This window comes from Diadema antillarum, unplaced genomic scaffold (genome assembly GCF_040938485.1).
Source record: "Diadema antillarum isolate AM-2024a unplaced genomic scaffold, OU_Dant_1.0 seq00000432_RagTag, whole genome shotgun sequence".
Lineage (NCBI taxonomy): Eukaryota > Metazoa > Echinodermata > Echinoidea > Diadematoida > Diadematidae > Diadema > Diadema antillarum.
This window is the reverse complement of record NW_027271412.1, coordinates 45,352-66,360: the sequence shown is the minus strand read 5'-3', so window position 1 is coordinate 66,360 and position 21,009 is coordinate 45,352. Positions and strand designations below refer to the sequence as shown.

Below are 21,009 nucleotides of genomic sequence, written 5' to 3'. Positions count from 1 at the left end.
TTTAGTTTCAGTTTCTCAACATGCTGGCAAGCAAGCATGCAAATATGAAATGTCATGCTTGCCGCAAAAAGGAATTTTTTGTCCTTGTTGGATATCAAAACAAATCTGACAGCTATCCTTGTGTGGTAGCTGCCAGCTTTAAATGACTTGGTAACAATGTCTCAAATGGGACTTTTCGATTTCTGCGGCCACCTAGTCGTCAGCCACGGTGACTGTCTCATACAAGCACTGCACTTTCCTCGAGCGGTGAGTGTATAATTGCACATGTTCCATCACATTCCAGGCGTAACAACATTGGGTAAGTACTTAAAGCCTAAAATACATCTCACCAAGCAAATTACAAGACCATCAGTCCCTAATAATAACCTCTGTGTGATGTACACCACCCTCTCTTGTGCCTAACTTACATCTCCCTCTCTTGTGCCCAACTTCAGGAATATTCATGCATGTCATATGCATTATTTTAGCCAGTATGAAGTTCCATCCGAGGGGGTAACAACCTCGCTCTGTCTGGCAAATTCTTTCGGAGGGAATTTTCAGCCAGTCAGTCCAGAGAGTTGCTAGCTTACAAGCATTGAGTACTCCTTCAGCAGTTGCATTAATCAAATAACTTTACATCAATTCAAAGAAGGCATATCATTGTGAGACTTCATGAATATTCATCACATGCTGGAGACTTCATGAATATTCATCACATGCTGTATACAAATTACTTTAACTGGTATCAAGTTTTGTCACATGGGGCCATGACCGCGCTCCATCTGGCAAGTTCTTTCACAAGCTTGCCACTCTCGTCTCTGAGGAGTTGTGCATTTTGCTCCAGGAGGACCTGGACACAGCTACAATCATATCAAATCATATTGAATCACATCAATCTCTCCATGAGGAGGGTTCATGAATATTCAATGCATGCCAAACATGCATATATGCACCAATTTATTCCAGTTGGCATCAAAGAGGGTTACGACCTCACTTTTTTTGGCAAGCTCTTTTGCAAGCTTGCCACTGTGGTCTCTTCGGAGTTGTGCATTTTGCTCCAGGAGGACCCGGACACAGCTACAATCATATTGAATCACATCAATCTCTCCATGGGGAAGGTTAATGAATATTCAAAGAACAATGAACATGCATATGCATTGTTTCAGCTGGCATCAAGTTCCATCAAAGAGGGCGATGACCTCGCTCTGTCTGGCAAGCTCTTTTGCAAGCTTGCCGCTGTGGTCTTTGAGGATTTGTGCATTGTGCTCAAGGAGGACTCGAACACAGTTGCAATGTTGGCACCCAGCAGCAATGTGGAGGGCTGGAAAAGGTCAAACAGAGAGTGGGTCACTGATAAATAAATGTCACATTTCTACAAGCTTTAGCTTTTAGTTGCTGTAAAACCATAAAATTTCGCATGCATGAAACTTTTGCAAATTTCGCAAGGAGTTGAGACCCATGAAAATAAAATACACACAAAAGTCTTTGTCTACACAATGCACTGAATATGATTACAATACTGTACACCATCATTGTCAGCAATTTGGGAAAAATTCATGCCACGAAAAAAGTCATCGGTTCCACTTTGCAAAAGTTTCATACTGCCTATGTTTTTTGGTTTTACATTAGTATTCATTGAAACAGAAAAGATTTGCAGTCTATGCAGAAATGTTGATCATGGAAATGTTCACACTTTTCACAATTGTAACAACTTGTAAAAGATTATGCACGTAATGATGTACCCAAGAATCCATGAAAGATATGATTGTTAGTCTTTGATTTATAACATCTTGATCTTCAGGTTTTTCCTTGTTTTTTCTTTTGCCTATACTGTTCCTGTATCTGAGATGCTTTTATTTTCATGTGGTTAGGGACAAATAGGCAGAATTACGAAAGTACTATATCTGGTCACTTCCTCAACTGTACTCAACAATAAAGGTACAAAGTAGGTCACTGGCAGATTTATCTTTAAAAACAAACAAAAAACAAAAAAGAAAAATGCAGTGAAGAACAAACAGTCCACTGTATAGAATGTACAGGCATTAGAGTAACAAAAGAAATGCAAGGTCATCAAATTGTAATATGATGTCCTCTCAGACAAAATGGTAAAAGTGTGGCCTTGTGACAGTACATTGTAATGTCATTTGCTTCATAAGCTCTAAGATCAAAATCTATCACTTGGCTTTAACCTTGTTTACATTTTGTCATACACAAGACGTATTCTTGCCTTGATGGAGGTGGAAAAAAAAAATAACATCTTGAAAATTCCTTGGACAGAGTTACATGGCATGATTTGATGAAAATTTTTGGTTGGCAACATTCACAAAATAAATCCTAAATTTTGAATTTTGCAGTACTTACCCGTTCTGCCTTTGCTGTCAACCACATTAGCATCTGCGCCAAGAGAGAGAAGATCTTCAATGAGGTGGTCTTGCCCTTCCTGCCAGCATCAACGAAGAAAGTGCAATTTATGTTACCGTGGAAACCACTGTCCATAACTGCAGTTTTGAAAACACTGTCCATAATTTCAGTTTAGAAATCACCGTCTATAACTGCAGTTGGGAAATGTTGAACACATTCTAAACAATGTGACACTAGCTTAAAAATCAAAGTGAGCGAACAGTCTGTCTGCTATGATGCAAAACCACCCTCAAAAAAAAAAACAACCCTACATAACGAATGAAATGTATACCTTTGCTGCAAGATGCATAGGAGTGTGTCCCCCGGGAGATGTGAGTGTGTCCACTGCCACCTGATGTTGCCTGACAAGGAAGTTCAGTGACCTCTGGTTACCTGCCTGAGCGACCAGATGGATTGCTTGCCGTCCAAGAATATCCGTCTTGGTGAGACTGGCCTGGGAAACATTATGTAAACAGAAACAGGACTTGGCACTATGAGAAACTGAAATTCAACACCTACTCCATTTGTTATGAGCATGTTTATCTGTATAGCCCCCCCTCCCTCCCCTCCCCCCCCCCCCCAAAAAAAAAAGAAAACAAAAATGACCATATTATATAGTTAAAATGTATTATCAGAGTATTTCCTGAGCAGGCACAATGAAATAAAAGTTCAATGCACAGTTGATAGCATATTTCAATTTTGCAAGAAACTTATGACAACTCACAGATGGCTACTTTTTGCAAGTTTAATGTCTACTATGTCAAAGGACTGACTCCATAATTTCTATCACAGCTAAATTTGTGTTTCGCCAATATATTCCCAAACATGAAGATGGTGAAAGGAATGGCACTTTAAAAGGTTAAGGGTCATGAGTGTTCACAATTAAAGGGTGTGTACAGTTTTGGTCGAGGTGAGGATTTAGCTTTTAACATTTTGCGAGATATTCAGGAAGCACTCTATGAGATGTCAAAGAGCATGCAATTCTAAGGGGTATCAAAAGTTTATTTGATGAAAATCAGATTTGAAATGGCTGAGATATCCAAAAACAAGGTGAAAAAAAGAGATCCTAATAAAAGGCGTGGCCTGTCACCTTTTATTATTATCACCTCTTTTGGATATCTCAGCCATTTGAAAACCAATTTTCATCAAATGAACATTGAATCCTTCTTAAAATTACATGCTCTTTCATATTTCATAAGAGGTTTCTCATTATCTCACTTAAGAATGTTCAAAACATGAATCCCCACCTCAACCAGTACTGTACAGTCCCTTTAAACTTCGGACTCTTCAACAGCACAGAGAAATCTCCTATTCACCCCGTGTCTGTCAATGAGGATCTGCGCAACGTTGACGTAGCCAGCCCGGAGGGCATCCATGAGGGGAGTGCTGCCACAGCTATCCTGCTGGTCCACCAAATATCCACATCTCTCCAGCATCAGCTCCACTGCCTCCACACACCCATGCAATGCTGGTATCCAACGGATAGAAACAGAGAACACCATGTACTTTATCATTTAATGTTAATGAAGCTTCAATAAAGATCAAGCGAGAGCTTGAGATGGAGGTAACCTGCATTTTTGTTAATCTCTGATAAGTTGCAAGTCTGTCAATCCGCCACTATTTTCTCTCAAGATGTCCATCATAATAAAGGCAGACGGTGCTTCATGCATGCACAGAGTACCGTAAAAGTAGACATTTTTGCAGTGGTGAAATTTTCGCGCACTTCGCGCAACCAGAAGCTAGAGCAAAAATAAAAGCACAGGAATATTTTTGCTTGCCATGTCTTGCAGTAGTTGATGTCTTGATTCTGCAGAATTAAAACACGCTAAACTCTTTTTAACCGGCTGAGCGCAAAAAAAAAAAAATAGTCGCACGAATACATCCACTTTTACAGTAATACAAAGTGTATTTTCTTTGCCAACATTCTGGTATTCACCTCTGAGACTGACGTATCTATTATTCATTGGCTAATTTTACTCACCCGCTGTGTGCAGTGGTGTGCGACCATTCTTGCTTATGGTATCCCACAAGTTGCTGCTGTGGTTGAGAAGGATGCTCAGAATGTCAACATGGCCCTCTCTGCAATGCACCATGTACAAAATCAGGAGGAAACAGAACTATTGAATGACAGCTCAGGGAATAATTTTCCTGGTATCGCATAGCAATTTGCAATGCATTTTTACACCACTAACTTTTTTTTTACACAAACTAACTTTTGTGTAGCAGTTTTGTTATATAGAAGTGTACAGGATATCATTGAAGATATTTTTAATCAGCTGAAATTGCTAATCAAATTTGAATTTGAAAATTATTCCCTGCAGCTGTGGAGATGAACATTTTCACCAGACCAATCAGGGTGACACCTGAAGATTCATCACAATATTCTTATTACCCATGCCCACCCCACCCCCAAAAAATAAATAAATAAATACGACACATTTCTGAAGCAACAACAATTACAGTGGAAATGATTCTTGGTACTGGTACATGTACCACTGAAAGAACACTACCATGTTTGGTAAAATGGAGCTAGGGGGGACTGTAGAATGGGGACTAATGGAGAGAGTCCCACATTCTTCAGCAAGAATTCCTGAAGTACCGGTAATGACTGCTCTTATGAGGGTGTCTTTACGAATATTTCTAGTACTGCTAGGATGATCATTATTAATGGTAAGGCAGTCAGGGGGAGCAGTAATACCAATGATGACAAGACTGCCCTGCAAAATGACAATGTCAACCTCATCATTTTCATCAACTTATGATCACACCATATTCTATTAGGGCATATAGGGCATCAACTGATCAATCATAAACTGTCAGAAATTTTGACTCGCATAAAAGAAAAATATCACTGCCCTTCAGGATTACCTGCTTGCAATGTGAAAGGCATTCCAGCCGTCTTTGTTGCGCAGACTTGGATCGACGCCACCACCGAGCAAACGCTCCACAACCTCCAGACTGTCCTTTGTGCAAGCAAGATGGAGAGGAGTCCTGGGTTGTAGGGATAGGATGCACATTTTGCAGAAGGATGAGTACAAGGCACACATATAAAGCTACAAAGAACCAATTGACCCGGGTATTCCAGGATACCATTCCATCCAGATGCATCAGACACATACTGAAACTTTTTCATTACAACCATAACAACAAAAGAATATGCTATATTTTGCAAGTTGGGAAATTAACAGCTCACCAAAATATCAAAAAAATGTAAATGTGCTGTATATCATCTCAAAGGTTGGAGATCGCTAACTTTTCTTCCAAACAAGAAAATGCTGATTTCTCTTTATGTCACTGAGGTTCTTGATCTTGAATTTAATCCCTTTGCAGAGTTGTATACAGTATAATATGTGTATAAATACAAGTTCAGTTTCTTCCTACCAATCGGCTCTCTTCAGAGGATCAACATGCACCTTCTGTTGGAGAAGAAAGTCCACACACTCCACATGACCCATTGCCGAAGATTCATGCAGGGCCCGCTTCCCGTCCAGATTAGCGCTCTCCAGGTCGACGCCCGCATCCTTGAGATATTCCAGGATCGCCAGGCGCCCATGACGGGCTGCCAGGTGGAGGGCACGGTCCCCGGACCTGGGGTTGGCTGCCTCCAAGAGCTCACCCGACACTCGGCCGTCTGCCACTGCCGAGGCGGAGAGTTTGACAACCTGTGCCAAGTCACCCTTCTGAACGGCTGTATGGAGGCGCTCCATGTCCCTCCTCATCTACATACAATCGGAGAAATTGGCTGCCATGACAATGGGGATCTGCAACCTGAAAGGAGAGCCAGAGGTGATAAAATTGTTGATACACGTGTAGTGACTACTGTAAAAGTGGTTTCTTTCGCTTTGTTTTTATTTTCGCGCCTTTCGCGCTTTGAGGTTGAACTGCAAATTTAACATCACGCGAAAATGTTTTGAACTCGTCGCTTGTTACAACGCTATCATTACCGACCATGAATTTAAACACACGCGAAAAAGTCAGCACCAATGGAAACCGCGAAAGTTTCTGTACGCGAAAGAAACCACTTTTACAGTATTATAGCAAATACAACTAGAAATGTCGCTACGGCGACTGGTACGCCTCCGCCATAATGCATGGTTCTCCTAATAGGTCCATAGTACAATGTCTTCACAATGTGTGATGACAGTTTCACATAACTGGCAAAATATTAAAATGACAGATTTGTCACAAATGTGCTGAATCTTCACTTTCCTTGAACTAGGTTTACTTGGATGAATGGCTAAATTGTCTAAGAGTACATGTATTTGGGATTTGAGGATTTTTACTTGACTTCTGACCCTTTCATAAGTTTATCCAATGAGTAATTTTCAAGGTATGGAGAAAAAGTGTAATTTCAGTATTAAATGGTAAAATACTACCATTTAAACCTGGCCTTTGACCCTTGATCTTTGACCTTATGACCCTAAAGTTCCCAAGAGAATCACTGTCAGGTAGAACATGCAAAAATATTCGAGATAGGGAGGAAGAAGTGAAATTTAGCACTTTCACTTGACCTTTGCCCGTTTGGCAAGAAACTTCCCACAGAATCTCTATTGGGTAATATACGTGTATATATCAAGTTTCAAGAAAAATCCTGCAGACATTGCATAAATATGAGGGAAGAAGTGACAATTTGAGGAGTTGACCTTGACCTCTGGCCCATGACCTGTGACCCATGACCCCTAAATTCCCTAGGCCAGTCAGTACATTCATACACACTAACTTCCATGAAGATACCTTAAACCATTTGTGAGATATGGAGAAAAATGTGAAAATTCAACATTTTGACTTGACCTTTGACCTCATGACCCGAAACTCTCTCTGGGGAATCTTTATTTGGTAGTTCATATATACACTAAGTTTCAATAAAATACCTTCAGGCATTGCATGGATATGGGGGAAATAGTGAAATTTTGAGCATTTGACCTTGACCTTTTGACCTTGAGCATGTCCATCTTACAAGTTGATGGGCACAACTTTGCCCACTCATACATATACATGCCAAGTTTCATTAGGATACTTCAAACAGTCTTTTAGTTACGCTGTCCACAAAATTGATTACGGACAGAAGGACGGACGGACAACCCGAAAACATAATGCCTCCGGCACCACTTCGTGGCGGAGGCATAAAAAGTACCAGGGGTAAGGTCAATGTTGTGACAAAATATTTTGCCTGAATAAGATGCTTACAGAGTTGTTTTATATTTCTGCCCACATTTTGTTGATTGCGAAATTTCAGGCTTTTATTCATACATCATTTGTGTCTTGAAGGCACATCAAGACTGATTTTCTGAGTCACAGGTGCAATGGGTTGCTCACAGAATGTCCTCTCTTGACTTGTAAACAAAATGTCACAAAATGTCATGTTTTCTGTACAGACACAATTCCTTCTTGATATTTTCTGAGACATTTTCTGAGACTCTCTGAGACAGAAGAAGTGATCTGTTCAGAAGCACATTTGAAGAAAACCACAAAAATCGAACCTTTGTCTGTAGGTGAATAAATTTAGGAAATTCTAATTGAGTGATGTTTACTATTGAGGAATAGTTTTCTCAACATATGTGTGCAACCTCTTGAGCAGTTATGTGACATGCATATACAGTTGTATCTAAACATGATCTGAGTGATCAATCTCAATTTACACACTTGAAAAGTATCAGTTATTCAGCTTAAATGTTATTCAACTTGAATAACTTGTCATATTCTCACCTGGGTCTATCCACTTTAATAGGACACTTTATCACTTTCACCTTCATTACAGAAGACTTTCTCTCACTGAGTGTGTTTGCATAAAATTTTAGAAAAAGAGACAATGGGGATTCACAGTATTCACTGCATCCATGGTGGACATTCTGAATTTCACGTGAAGACATGCCTTGCCAACTAATTACGTGTTTGATATTTCTGTGGTTGTTGTTGTTATGAGATTAGGCGCCATAAACACTTTGTAAAATTTGAAAGACAAAAATGAATCTGAAGTACAGCTGATTTTCAAGGAAATTAATTTTGCCACTTCGGGAAATTCATCCTAAAAGAAGTGAAATACTTGAACAAATCTACCAAATATTTCAATATAAAGCTGAAATTATGTGACTACTTTAACATGAGAATTGCTTTTGTTAAAATGCACTCTTGCAGGGGGAAAAACTCACACACCCTGCATTGTAACAACCACATAATGTTCTGACAGCTCGGCTTCCATGATATCTGAAGGCATGTTGCTGTACAAGTATAAGTACAGCACCAGACTGTTTGCGTTATATCAAAGGGACTGTATAGTACTGGTTGAGGTGGGAATTCATGTTTTGAACATTCCTAAATGAGATAATGAGAAACCTCTTATGAAATATGAAAGAGCATGTAATTTTAAGAAAGATTCAATGTTTATTTGATGAAAATTGGTTTTCAAATGGCTGAGATATTCAAAAAAGTGATAATAATAAAAGGTGACAGGCCACGCCTTTAGGATCTCTTTGTTTCACCTTGTTTTTGGATATCTCAGCCATTTCAAAACTGATTTTCATCAACTAAACTTTTGATACCCCTTAGAATTGCATACTCTTTGACATCTCATAAAGTGGTTTCTGAACATCTCGCAAAATGTTAATAGCTAAATCCTCACCTTGACCAGAACTGTACACACCCTTTAAAGAGATAGTATAGTATTGGTTGAGGTGAGGATTAAGCATTTAATGTTTTGCGAGATATTTAGAAACCACTTTATGAAATGTTAAAATGCATACAATTCCAAGGGAAATTGAAAGTTTATGTTTGATGAGAATCGGTTTTGAAATGACTGAGATATCCAAAAACAAGGTAAAACAAAGAGATCCTAATAAAAGTCGTGGCCCGTCACATTCTATTAGGATCGCTTTTCTGGATATCTCAGTCATTTCAAGACCAATGTCCATCAAATAACTTTGGATTCCTTTAAGAGTTACATGCTCTTTAATATTTTGTAAGAGGTTTCTCATTGTCTCATAAACACACATACACACAAAAGTTGGAAACCTGCAGCCCCATCTAAACAAAAACTGTACCATCATCCCTTTAATCTCACACTTTCTCCCTTTAAACTGAGCTCCAGTGCGGGATCATGTGCCCTGAATGAGCAATAGGCCAAACAGAGAGTATGGACAATTTGTCCAAGAATGAGGATGAGGAAATCAGGTGTACATCTGCATTGTTGTTAATTTTCTTTAATGATATGGGTCTTGTGACCACTTCATCGGAAAGCCTTCTCCCACGCTCATCGATCCACCAATCTCAAGCACTTTTACTTTCTACTGCAATTACCCGGTATGCTAATCCACATTGATTACATTTGAAGCAGACCACAGTATACATGTGAAACCGAGCTTTGATGAGTAGTTAGAGGTTAAACAACCTGTATCAATATGCTTGGCTGACTCAATGCAGCTCTACTATGCATGTGGTGGACGGTGTGTTCTGGAGACTGCTCTCACTGGATTTCTTGTTTTCCATCAGTTAAAACGCCTGGATTACCCTTGGACATTTAATTCCTGAACATGGCCAACAGTCAAATAGTCCTTGCGAAGTGTAAATTCACGAGTGCTCTGGTGATGTGTTTGGTGAGTACTCTAGGGGTGTGGTTCTCCTTCACACCACACATCCCGCTTCAAACGATGCCCGAAGACAACTACCTCTACATCGTGGGGCAGATCATCCTCAGCGCATCTATGTTCATCGTCAGCCTGATCTCCATGTGGCTCCTCTGGCACAAGGCAAAACTGCACACGGAGCAGACCATCTTTTGGCCAATGGAGTGCCAACACTGTGCACAGATTCTCGTCTCCTGCAGCCAACATTCAGCTGCACCATCAAGGATACAATCGATTGGCAGTCAAGGACTCGCGCACCCTTCTCCAAGCTACGGTTCCTGCGAGCAGTCGCACTCAAGACCTGGTCCCACCAGTAGGGGTCATTGTTCTCCAGTTGGTGCTGCCAGCAGCTGCTTCTCCCGAACTCCTGAAACCCAGTCTCTGCCATCATCTTGTTCAGGACAAAGAAACTCCTGTGCCTCCCATGCAGCTGCCGCTTTAACTCTCAATATCAGTCATTCTGAATCCGAGTGGGCAGAAACATCACTAACACATCCTGCTGAATTGCAACATTTACCACATCCAACCAAAGTTGATAGACACAAGTGCACCTCAGAAATGCTTCTCAATGGACAAAGACCATCTCACATGAAATGCTCCAAGAAACTTGCCACGAATTCGCTGGTGGGACCAACAAAAGATTCTACATTGATGACTTGTACAAAACCATATCTAACATCTGACACAGTGCCTTGCAATAAAGATTTGGCACATGATCAGATAACTCCAAGAGCATCAGACCATCCCCGTTTTTTTCCTCAGCATAAATCAATTCTTTCTGTCTTTAAGATATTTGGTTTCCTGTGCATTGTGTGCGTTGGGTGTGACTTTGTGGAGATGTGCATCTGTTTTTCTGAGGGCAGTGGCCCCATGGATAACCTGGTCATCCAAGCTCTCCTTGACGCCTGCTACATTCTGTCCATCTGTACAACCTTAATTTTCCTGACCAAACTTCACGATGCAGTATTCACAGACAAGCCACTCCTGTGTTATTTCCTTGCGGTGGCATTCAGCTTGTATTTCTGGTCGGCCTTGCGACGTCTGAACTTCCTGTTTGCCTACAAGTTTCTTGACCCACCTCCACATCCCTTATCTCCATGCCAACACAACAGCACCCATGCAGAGTCTTTTGCCAGTATAAGGCAATTTGCACGACCCCTCTATGTTGAATTTGGCATCAATGGAGCAGCTATCATCTTTCCTAAATGGCTGTTAGCATTACCCACATCACTTACTTCCAACAGCACAGAAGTGGTGTTCGAGTTAATCGAAGACCGAAATGCTTGTGTCCCCGAGAGACTTTCCTTGTATTTGAAAGGCCAGCCCTGCCACCACCAATCAGGGTCCAGAAGCAACAGAGCAAACAAGATTTATTTGAAGTATGTCATCGCCCTGTTAGCTGTCACATTATTAGGGGCAATCATCTGGTGGCAAATCACCATCAATAATCAGAACTTCCTCACAATTACCCTTGTAGATTTAGTCTCCATTTCCTACACCTTGCCATTCATTTTGCTGTGCATCTACCACATTCGCATTACAAAGTGCTTCCCTGAATTTCGACCTAAGAGTGGCATTTCGCATGAACTTGGTCTCCTCGAGGGACATGATTTGATGCTCTTAGTCTGCTCATGTGGAATCTACTTCTTTTACCTCCTGAGTTTCATCTGTACAGTCAGCCTTCTCAAAGAAAGACATCAAAGTCTGTCAGTGCAAACAATCAGCCAATATACTTTCGTTGCCATCTCTTCGGTTACTTCACTCGCCAGAGTTTTCCTGATGACCTTCTTCCTGATAGTGGTCCAACGCCAAGACCTGCGAGAGGCTCGGCACAGAAAGTGGGCCGCCGTGTGCTTGATCTACACAATGGTGTTGAATATGGGCAATTGGGTTGGAGACAGCTTATACAATAGTGTCTTGTCCATCTTCATGGAGTACTTTGGGAAATCAGAGGGGGGTGTGATAGGGTTTCTCCTGGAACCCCTCTTCTCTCTGTATGACTTGCATGCAGCAGTAATAGCCTACGAAGCCTATAAATCTCTCTAAGTGAGCAGAAGATGAATGCCGAAAAACTATGTCATGAAGAAAACGGCAAGTCAGGAGTCACCTTTACACTACAAATGTGTACTTAGCATTGCAATGAAACACTTATGCCTATTTCTTAAAGGACAAGTTCACCTTCATAGACATGTGGGTTGAGTGAATGCAGCAATATTAGTAGAACACATCAGTGAGAGTTTGAGCAAAATCGGACAATCCGTTAAAAAGTTATGAATTTTTGAAGTTTCTTCTCAGTCACGGCTGGATGAAAAGACTACTATAGCTTGTGATGTCACATGAGTACAACGATATAAAGAAAGAATAAAGAAAATTCAACATATTTCCATTTTTCCCGCATAACAAAAGAACACTCGACTTCTCTCTTTCAGAAGGCAGGGAGAATAACATTACCCTTAAGTTACATACGTCAGTAGCAAGTCGAATAAATGTGCACTCTATTCAAAAAGTAAAGTTTTGTGAAATTCTCTTTTTATTTTCCTTTATATAGTTGTACGCATGTGACATCATACACTGTAGTAGTCTTCTCTTCAAGCAGTCACTGCGCAGATACTTAAAATATTCGTAACTTTTGAACGGATTGTCCAAATTTCCTCAAACTTTCACTGATGTGTTCTACTAATATTGCTGCATTCTCTCATCCTTATGTATATGAAGGTGGACTTTTCCTTTAATGGCACAGAATTAATACAATCTACGATATCCCATCTACTTTCTCCTAATCCTTCATTCGGCTCCCCCCACCCCCCCCCCCCCCAAACAAGAAGAGATCAATAATGAATATAATGTAGTGAAAAAAAGGAAATTTTCGACACCACTCACGAATGTGGTCAACTCAGTGCAGATCATACCTACTGTAAACGTCAATATTTTCGCGCGATTGATTTTTCGCGCTGAGCGGCTCGAAAACGTATTCGCGGGTTCTTAAATTCGCGCTCCGCAGCAGGTTACTTTACTGTAGTACACATTCACTGATTTCATCCAAAGCCTCTGCTACATTATACGAATAATTTATGAGTTGTGAGTGCATAGGGCACGAATATCGCACGAGGCGCGAGATGAGCCACTGGTCTATTCAACAAGGCGCGTAGCGCCGCGTTGAATAGACCAGTGGCGAATCTCGCGCCGAGTGCGGTATTACGTGCCCCAATGCACGAACAAAATCATAAATTATTCGTTTTATACAACACCTTGTCCACAATCACAATACAAAATTAGTGACCGCCAACTCAGGAAGGCCCAAAAATAAATGTAACAATTAGGCAGAGAATTGTAAACCACCCTGTGTACTGCTTTCAAACACTCGTCATGATTCGACCACACAGTCACAGGAATCACGAACTCCGCAGGGTCTATACCCATTCTACGCTAACGTTAGATCGAGTTAGGCCTGGCTGTTAGGTCGATCTGAGATGTCGGTAGATCTAGTAGTAGGTCTAGACTTTGTCTATTTCCGAAAATGATTTTGTATAAAAACACAGAAAAATAATCAAATTACGGTTTCTCAACTTGAAATGAAGTCGTGATGTTGGGATCACTGTGGTCCACGTAGCAGATCAGAGTCAAAAGTAAAAACACAGCAGTACCGCTAGGTGTATACAGGCCGCGATACATGCAACTAGCTAGGTAAAGTAACTGCGCGTATACGTTAACGTTGCAGTATACTCCGCCGCGCCTGGTCTGTGAGACTTACCGGCAGCGCAGCGCAGCCGGCCAGCACGTACACTGTACAATGTAGTTTGCTGGCGCTTTGCTACGGGTGTGAGCCAAAGAACTCTGTGAGCGGCCATGCATTAGTAGCCCCCCGCGAAGCCGTGCTATAGTACCTTCGAGCCGTGCTATAGGCCCATACCAGGGGCCTATTGTATGGCTGTCACTCTCATTGAGTTTGATAGGTATTTTCTATTGAATGTCATGTGACATGTTCTTGGCCAATCACAATTCGACATCATTCTGAGGTGTTGTATAAAGCTTGCTATGCCAGCGTACGACAAGCGACGTAGCGAGCGGCTCGACTGCGAGTACAAGCACTCAAATACGTAGTACAGCTGTGACTCTAATACCGTAGTCACGGCCACGGGGGACTGTAGCATCGATGCGTGCGGTGCACACATGCATGCTACAGTACACAGCAATCTAGGGTATCGTCTCTTCGCACAGTACTAGTAGCGTAAACATGCCTGTACATTGTACTACGTAGCAGTATCATCGATGAAGCGCACACAATTCATCCCGTTCAAAATGTGCGTAGAAAATTGTGAAGATATATTCGCGCGTTTTTGAATTCGCGCTAGCCGAGCGTAGCGCGAAATCCGCGAAAATTAATGTAACGCGAAAATTTCCACGTTTACAGTATATGGCTAGAGGATAAAATGCTACTGAGGTCATATTCATCATTTAGACATTGTAGTAAACACAATCTCTATATTTTGGTCTGAGAATTCACTTTGACCTGCTTTGACATCAGGAAAAATTTGACCGAATGCGACTTTGGCTTATGCAAACTTCAAAGAAAGCATTTACATGATTTCATTAAAAAAAATCACAATTTACGAGGGCATGAAATCATCTTTCATATTACATTGGAAGTTCAACCCTTCACCTGCAAAAAGGGTAATTGTGCATGTCTGAATTACGAATTTACAACAAAACAGAGAAAGCAAAGTAGAGGTTTCTGTTAAAGAAAATATAATAATAAAGGAAGTGATCGCAGAACAACTTAGTGGTCTCTTTTACCATCCTGCATTATCATTTCTGGGAATTTTCCTTCTTTACTTTTATCTTCAAGGAGAGTTTAATCTCTACATTCTGTTCTGGTAGAATATGTCTCAGGCCACAAAATTTACCTGAGAGTTTACCCATGAGCTCAAACAGTTGGGGGTACAGTCAGTCTGACAACGAATAACTTTCAATGTGTAAAGTACAGCTGCAACAGTATGCACCTTTTTTTCTTTTTTTTTTCTTTTTCTAAGTGACACTCTGGACCTTGTGCATTTATATACTGGTAATTGTGATGAGAACCTACACATCGTTGACTGTTTGATTTTACTCTATACAATTGTATTTAACCAACTGAAGACTGGTCCTGAGTATACTCAGCTAAGTGTCTATGGGAAATGCGTGTTACAGCATTATTACAGCGTGTTATATCCTTTAGGTATGACATAAAAACAGATCCCATGTGTGAGAGTATCACATCCCATGCATGTAAAAGATCCCACTTCATTAGTTTGTTGCAAAGAGCAGGGTGGCTGGGTGCTAAACCTGGTAAAGTGGACCACCCAAAATACTAGTAGAAAAATCACCAGACTAGTCAGTTAGCAGTGGTGGATCCAGAGGGGGGCGCAACTGGCGCACGCCCCCCCCCCTTTATTTTTCGTAAAAAACAAAAGAAATAAAAAGAAAAAAATATTAGTCACCCCCCCCCCCCCCCCCCTTTACAGAATTCCTGGATCCGCCCCTGGTTGGTAGGCCTATGAGTAAGAAAATACACCATATCATGGATTGTACTCCAACCGGAAGAGGAGAAGACCTGCTGCTATGCAATCAATTGCCATCATTCACTGTGTTCTGTCTGTGCATTATCAACAACAACAGTAAAAGGTGTCAATGACTACTTAAAGGGGATGGCTAGTAACTGATCAGTGGGAATCAGTGGGAATGCTGGAGGGTGATTGTTTCAATCCTTGTGGGATTCATTTAAGAGTACACTATATATCTATTCTTGCGTGAAAATTATTTGCTTCAGAATGGTCTCATATTCAAGTAATGTGCAGTTTAATGTTTCCAGGTAAGCGTCCCTGGTCAGTGACGGGGCATTAATCTGCACATTACTTGAATATGAGACCGTTCTGAAGCAAATAATTTTCACACAACAGTAGATATATAATGTACTCTTAAATAAATCCCACAAGGACTGGAACAATCATCCCTCAGCATTCCCACTGATTCCCACTGATCAGTTACTAGCCATCCCCTTTAAGATGATCATTTTGACTCTCTCATCAAACATTACAAGACTTATCACAGAAAACTGAATGTGTTTGTTTTTGTTATAATGGGAGGCACCTGTATGAACATTTCTGGCAATTTGGGAAGATACCTTGTGAATATCTCTGGTTTAAAGGGGAAATCAAGTCCAAATATAAGTTAGTCTGATAAGAAAGAATGAAATATTTTGAGTTCAACAGTAAAGTTTTGATCAAAATCGATTGAAAAATAAGGAAGTTATGACATTTCAAAGTTTCACTAAGTTTTGAGGAAACAGTTCTTGAACGGTCAATATGAATATGCATATGGCAAAGTGAGCATGTCATCCCCTCACAACTTGCCATAGAGTTTGTACATAAAATTTTGAAATTTCCAGTTTTTCATTCAAACACAATTATGCCTGAGGCTCAAATCCTATTAATTAACTGATCACCATTCTGAAGTTATTCAACCAGGAATAACATCATGTTTCAAACTTCAATGACAAAAACATTGAATTTTTGTCTTTTTTTGTACACGATCAATGTAAAATTGTGAGGGCATGACATGGTCAGCTCACTCATTTGCATATCCCCTATACACGAACTGTTTTGCAGAAATAAGCAAAACTTAAAATATCATAACTTCCTTACTTTTCATCTGATTTCAGTCAAATTTTCACTGTTGTACTCGTAAGATTTTACTTTTTTTTTATCAGACTAACTTATTTTTGGACTGGATTTCCCCTTTAATACTTACATTGCTGCTCTCCTCCTACAGAAACTTGTGTAAAATAAATCCCATAGACCCTATGCATGCCATTGTGCTGGCTGTCACTAGAATATGTGTGATAGCACCGGTGTAACAGCACATAATTTGCAATGATCACAAAGCAGAGCAGTGGTAATTTCATTACAAAGAAAATGAAACTAAACAGAGTTGGTGGCAGGCATAGCACATAGGACTGAAGAACTCTTCGCAACTCCCTCCTTGTCCCACCTCCCTGCTGCTTAAAGGCATAATTTACCATTTGCAGATAAAATAAAAACCCAGCATACAAATGTTTCAAAGTAGTTCCAAAATGTGTATTAGAGATAGAAACAACCAATGTAAAACTTGAATTAGTATAATCAGTGTTAAGTATTGTTAAATACACAAAATGTGAACAATGGTTATGATAAGAATGTTTCCAGACTAAACCGTCTACACGGTTTATTGAGAAAAATAGTGATATCTCCATATATTTTAGGTTCTATTGCAAAGTTCTTAGATGGTAGGATGTTTTGTGATATAACTGACCTACACATATGCATCAAATGTGACATCTTGAACATTTTTTAAATAACTGCTCCCAAAGGTAAACAGGACCTTTAAAGTTAAATGGGAATAATATCTTCTTTTTTGTGTGTATGATTGTATGGACTCTTACACCATGATACACTATAAACATACCCACTTAGGCCCAAATTCAAGAAGGTGGAACAATTGAAACCATGCTTTAAACCACAGACAAATACCGTAGTTTTGTATGGGGCACCAAGTGTCTCATGGCCGATTTCGTTACGAAATCAGTCATTTCATCGATTTCATTGATGAAATGTTCATTTCATTATGAAATGTTAACATTACGTTGACGAAATGATCATTTCGTCGACGAAATGACTGATTTCGTAATGAAATAGGCCATGCGACATTTGGCGCCCCATACAAAACTACGGTCTTTGTCCATGGTTTAAACCATGGTTTCATATTGTACCACCTTTGTGAATTCGGGCCTCACTGTTTAAAACAATTCCTGGAGAACTATCAGAGTTTCACTTTCCTTTATTCTGTGATCCCTGTACTTTATGATCATGAGTTATTTAAAGGATACTTGGTTTGATTGTGAAATAATTTATGTCACCTCCCTTCTATGTGTGTCTTTCCATGGTGTATTTAATGTCTTTGTTTATATTTACAATACTACAGAGATTTTAGCACAGAATGAAAACAAAAATCATATTGTTTCATATTCAGCTGTTTAGTATTCTTTTTCTTTTACAAACAATCTTTTGTATACATAAAATTGTGGAAAAAAATAGTTTAAATAAAATTGTGTCAAAACCTCACTTGATTCTTTGCTGTGGTACATTATACAGTAAACATGAGACCCTGGGGGGTCTTGTGCTCATCTGAGTATCACAGCGCGCAAGCCATGCAATAAAATGCTATGTACAGAAATCTCTTGCCGTGCATGCGCAAGCTCGATCTGAAAATCCCACAGCGTGCATGGCTTGCGCGCTGTCTGCGCTGAATGCCACGGGACACTTGCACGAAAGGTGCCAAAAGGCTGGTGGACAGCGGAATTCACAAAGAAAATAAACTGTAATACTGTGAAAGTGGATATTTTCGCGCTTGGCCGGGTGAGAAGATTTTCGCATGTTTTTAATTCTGCGGAATCAAGACATCATCCACTGGAACGTATAGCATGCAAAAATATTCACGTGCCTTAATTTCCGTGCTAGTTTCTGGTTGTGCGAAATGCACAAAAATTTCAACACCACGAAAATTTCCACTTTTACAGTACCTACAAAGTGATTATTCTGCTGACAAATTGGAGTACCCACTTACTCTATCAGTGTGGAATAGTAATTCGGAATGTGTGAACAAGATCAGGTTCATTTAGATTTTACTTTTCTCTTTACAAATATTTGTAAAATGATGTCAGACTTCAGTTTCATGGGGCTGATGCATGCGTGGAGAGCTCTGAGAGCAGAAAAAAAAACACAGAAAATTTCAAGTCAGACCAGGTTGATAGGTGCAGCAGCCCTGCATTGACCGAACCTGCTGCCATTCCTCAGTGGGTCGCTGCATATCGGTTGATTAAAACTTGATTTTTGTCAAAATGACATAGTTTTTTTTTTGTTCTTTTCATCACGGAGGGTGGAGATGTGTGTGTAACAAAAAAAAACAAAAACAAAAAAATCACCACTGTGCGAATATGCGACAATTTATATGTCTGATGTAAGATGGATGAGAAGTGAAGAGGAGGTCCCATGAGCATCCCGGGCCGAGGGCCTCATTAGCACTCCAGTGCAGGGGTGCTCATGTGGGGGAGAGGAGTCCCGATCCCCCTCATCAACGTTGCCAGAGCTGGCATAATTATGCTTTCTGGTATAATTTTAGACGTTTCAGCATCTGGCATTATGCTGGGCATAATTTGGCAGTTTTTAGCACAATTCTGGCATAATTTTTACAGAAAGGAGTTTGTACTGTGGTACCTCTTTTTGTTTGGTTTGTTAATGTTAGTTTGTGTGCCGATTTTTGGATGAAATTGACACTAAAAAGTTGCGAAGATGCGTTTTGGTGGTTTTTTGTTTTGTTTTGGCGAATGAGAGCCACAGTTCAGTTGGGAGCACAGAAGTTGAGGACTTTTTTTTTTTTTGCTTGTCAGCTGATTGGGCACTATAATTTGTAAAATATGAGGCCTTTCTTTCTTCTTTTTTTTTTTTGCTTGTCGGCTTATCGGGCACCACAAATCGTAGCAAAAAATGGGAGGACCATTGGGCACCACAATTGAATTTTTATTCTATTGGTTTTTTGCTTGTCAGCCGATCGGACACCATAATTTGTAGTGCTCAAAAAGAAATGTGAGTGAGGACCTTTTCTTTTTTTCTTTTTCTTTTTTGCTAGTCAGCTGCCGAAGCACCACAATTGGTTGACTTGATCTGAGTATTCTGACATAATTTCATGGCAATTTAGCATAATTTTAGGCACAATCCTGTGTTTTTCGCTGGTCACACTGCACTGCCCCTCATCGACATGACTGTCATGAGCGGATTTCCCAGACTGAGTACAACTAGTTCTATACAAGACAACATAACCCCGGGGAGCTCCTTGGTAGCGTTGGGGCTGGTCGCAGTTACAGACAACACAGACAGCAATTCATGCCATTCTTTTTTCTTTTAATAGTTTTACCGCTTTTCTTCCTTTTTCAACATCTTGTGCTTCTGTTCACCAAAATAATTGGAAAACTCGCAGGTCAAGTAAATGGAACTTACATAAAGCGTAATGGGGCCATGCATCATTGCATTGGCTAGGACCTAAGTCACGTCACTGAGGTCTAGAAAAAACACTAGGTCTATGCATAAAAAGTAAAGAAAGCAAATATCGTACACCAGACACCTATTCCTATTCATGGGACTGTGTGATGCATTGTCCGCTGTACTTATCTTCAGTAATAACATCTACCGTCTCCATTTTTCATGATATGAAACACATATCTAACCAATGCCTCACCTACTGAAATTCTTGCAATCTTGACTCCATGTAGTTTCGTGACTGCAGTTCCACAGTGTACATGTAGGAGCGTAGTAGATTGTGGATGCCGGATGGATGGAGGATCACACCAATAATTGATGGAGCGATCATCAAATGGTGTCGGGGCGGCCGCCCGGAGCGGGTGGGGTGGGGGGGGGGGGGGGGGAGGGGCAGGGGCTGGGCGGGGGAGGGGGCGCTAAGACTGAATGGTGGTAGGGCCAAGCATGTGTGTGTGTGTGTGTGTGTGTGTGTGTGTGTGTGTGTGTGTGTGTGTGTGTGTGTGTGTGTGTGTGTGTGTGTGTGTGTGTGTGTGTGGTGATGGGGGGGGGGGGGGGAGCTGTCTTAGGCTTGGGATGGGGCCGGGGATCCGACAAAGAGCTCGTCTGCAGCTTGAGAGTTTGGAAGTCTGAAAGTTCACTATAGGGCCACATCAGGGCCTCTTTAGGGGCCTACTCAACAACAACACAACGGCGTAGCCAGGATTTCATCTTAGGGGGGGCGGTTAGTCTGCGAGGGAGCGAAGCGACCGAGCCCGAGCGAGCGGAGCGAGCGAGGGGGGGAGGGTGTGGGAGGGGGTTGTCCCCCCTCCCACGGTAAGAACTTTTTGCATTTTTATGTTGTAAATGGTGCAATTTGATGCATGTTTTTGCGCGTTTTATCGACGTGAAACAGTCCCACTTGTAGG

At 40.8% G+C, this 21,009-nt stretch overlaps 1 protein-coding gene across 1 annotated transcript; it reads right to left on the bottom strand.

Moving 5' to 3' along the window:
• Nucleotides 1-1,123: 1,123 nt before the first annotated feature.
• LOC139732540 (uncharacterized) lies at nucleotides 1,124-20,428 on the bottom strand. The gene is made up of 8 exons (XM_071643395.1): nucleotides 20,304-20,428; nucleotides 5,761-6,147; nucleotides 5,248-5,370; nucleotides 4,361-4,458; nucleotides 3,696-3,847; nucleotides 2,672-2,833; nucleotides 2,341-2,419; nucleotides 1,124-1,300 (listed from the first exon to the last, which is right to left on the bottom strand). Exons 2-8 carry the CDS (start codon nucleotides 6,096-6,098, stop codon nucleotides 1,152-1,154), a joined length of 1,101 nt encoding a protein of 366 aa, XP_071499496.1. The 5' UTR covers nucleotides 6,099-6,147; nucleotides 20,304-20,428; the 3' UTR covers nucleotides 1,124-1,151.
• Between the last annotated feature and the right edge of the window lie 581 nt (nucleotides 20,429-21,009).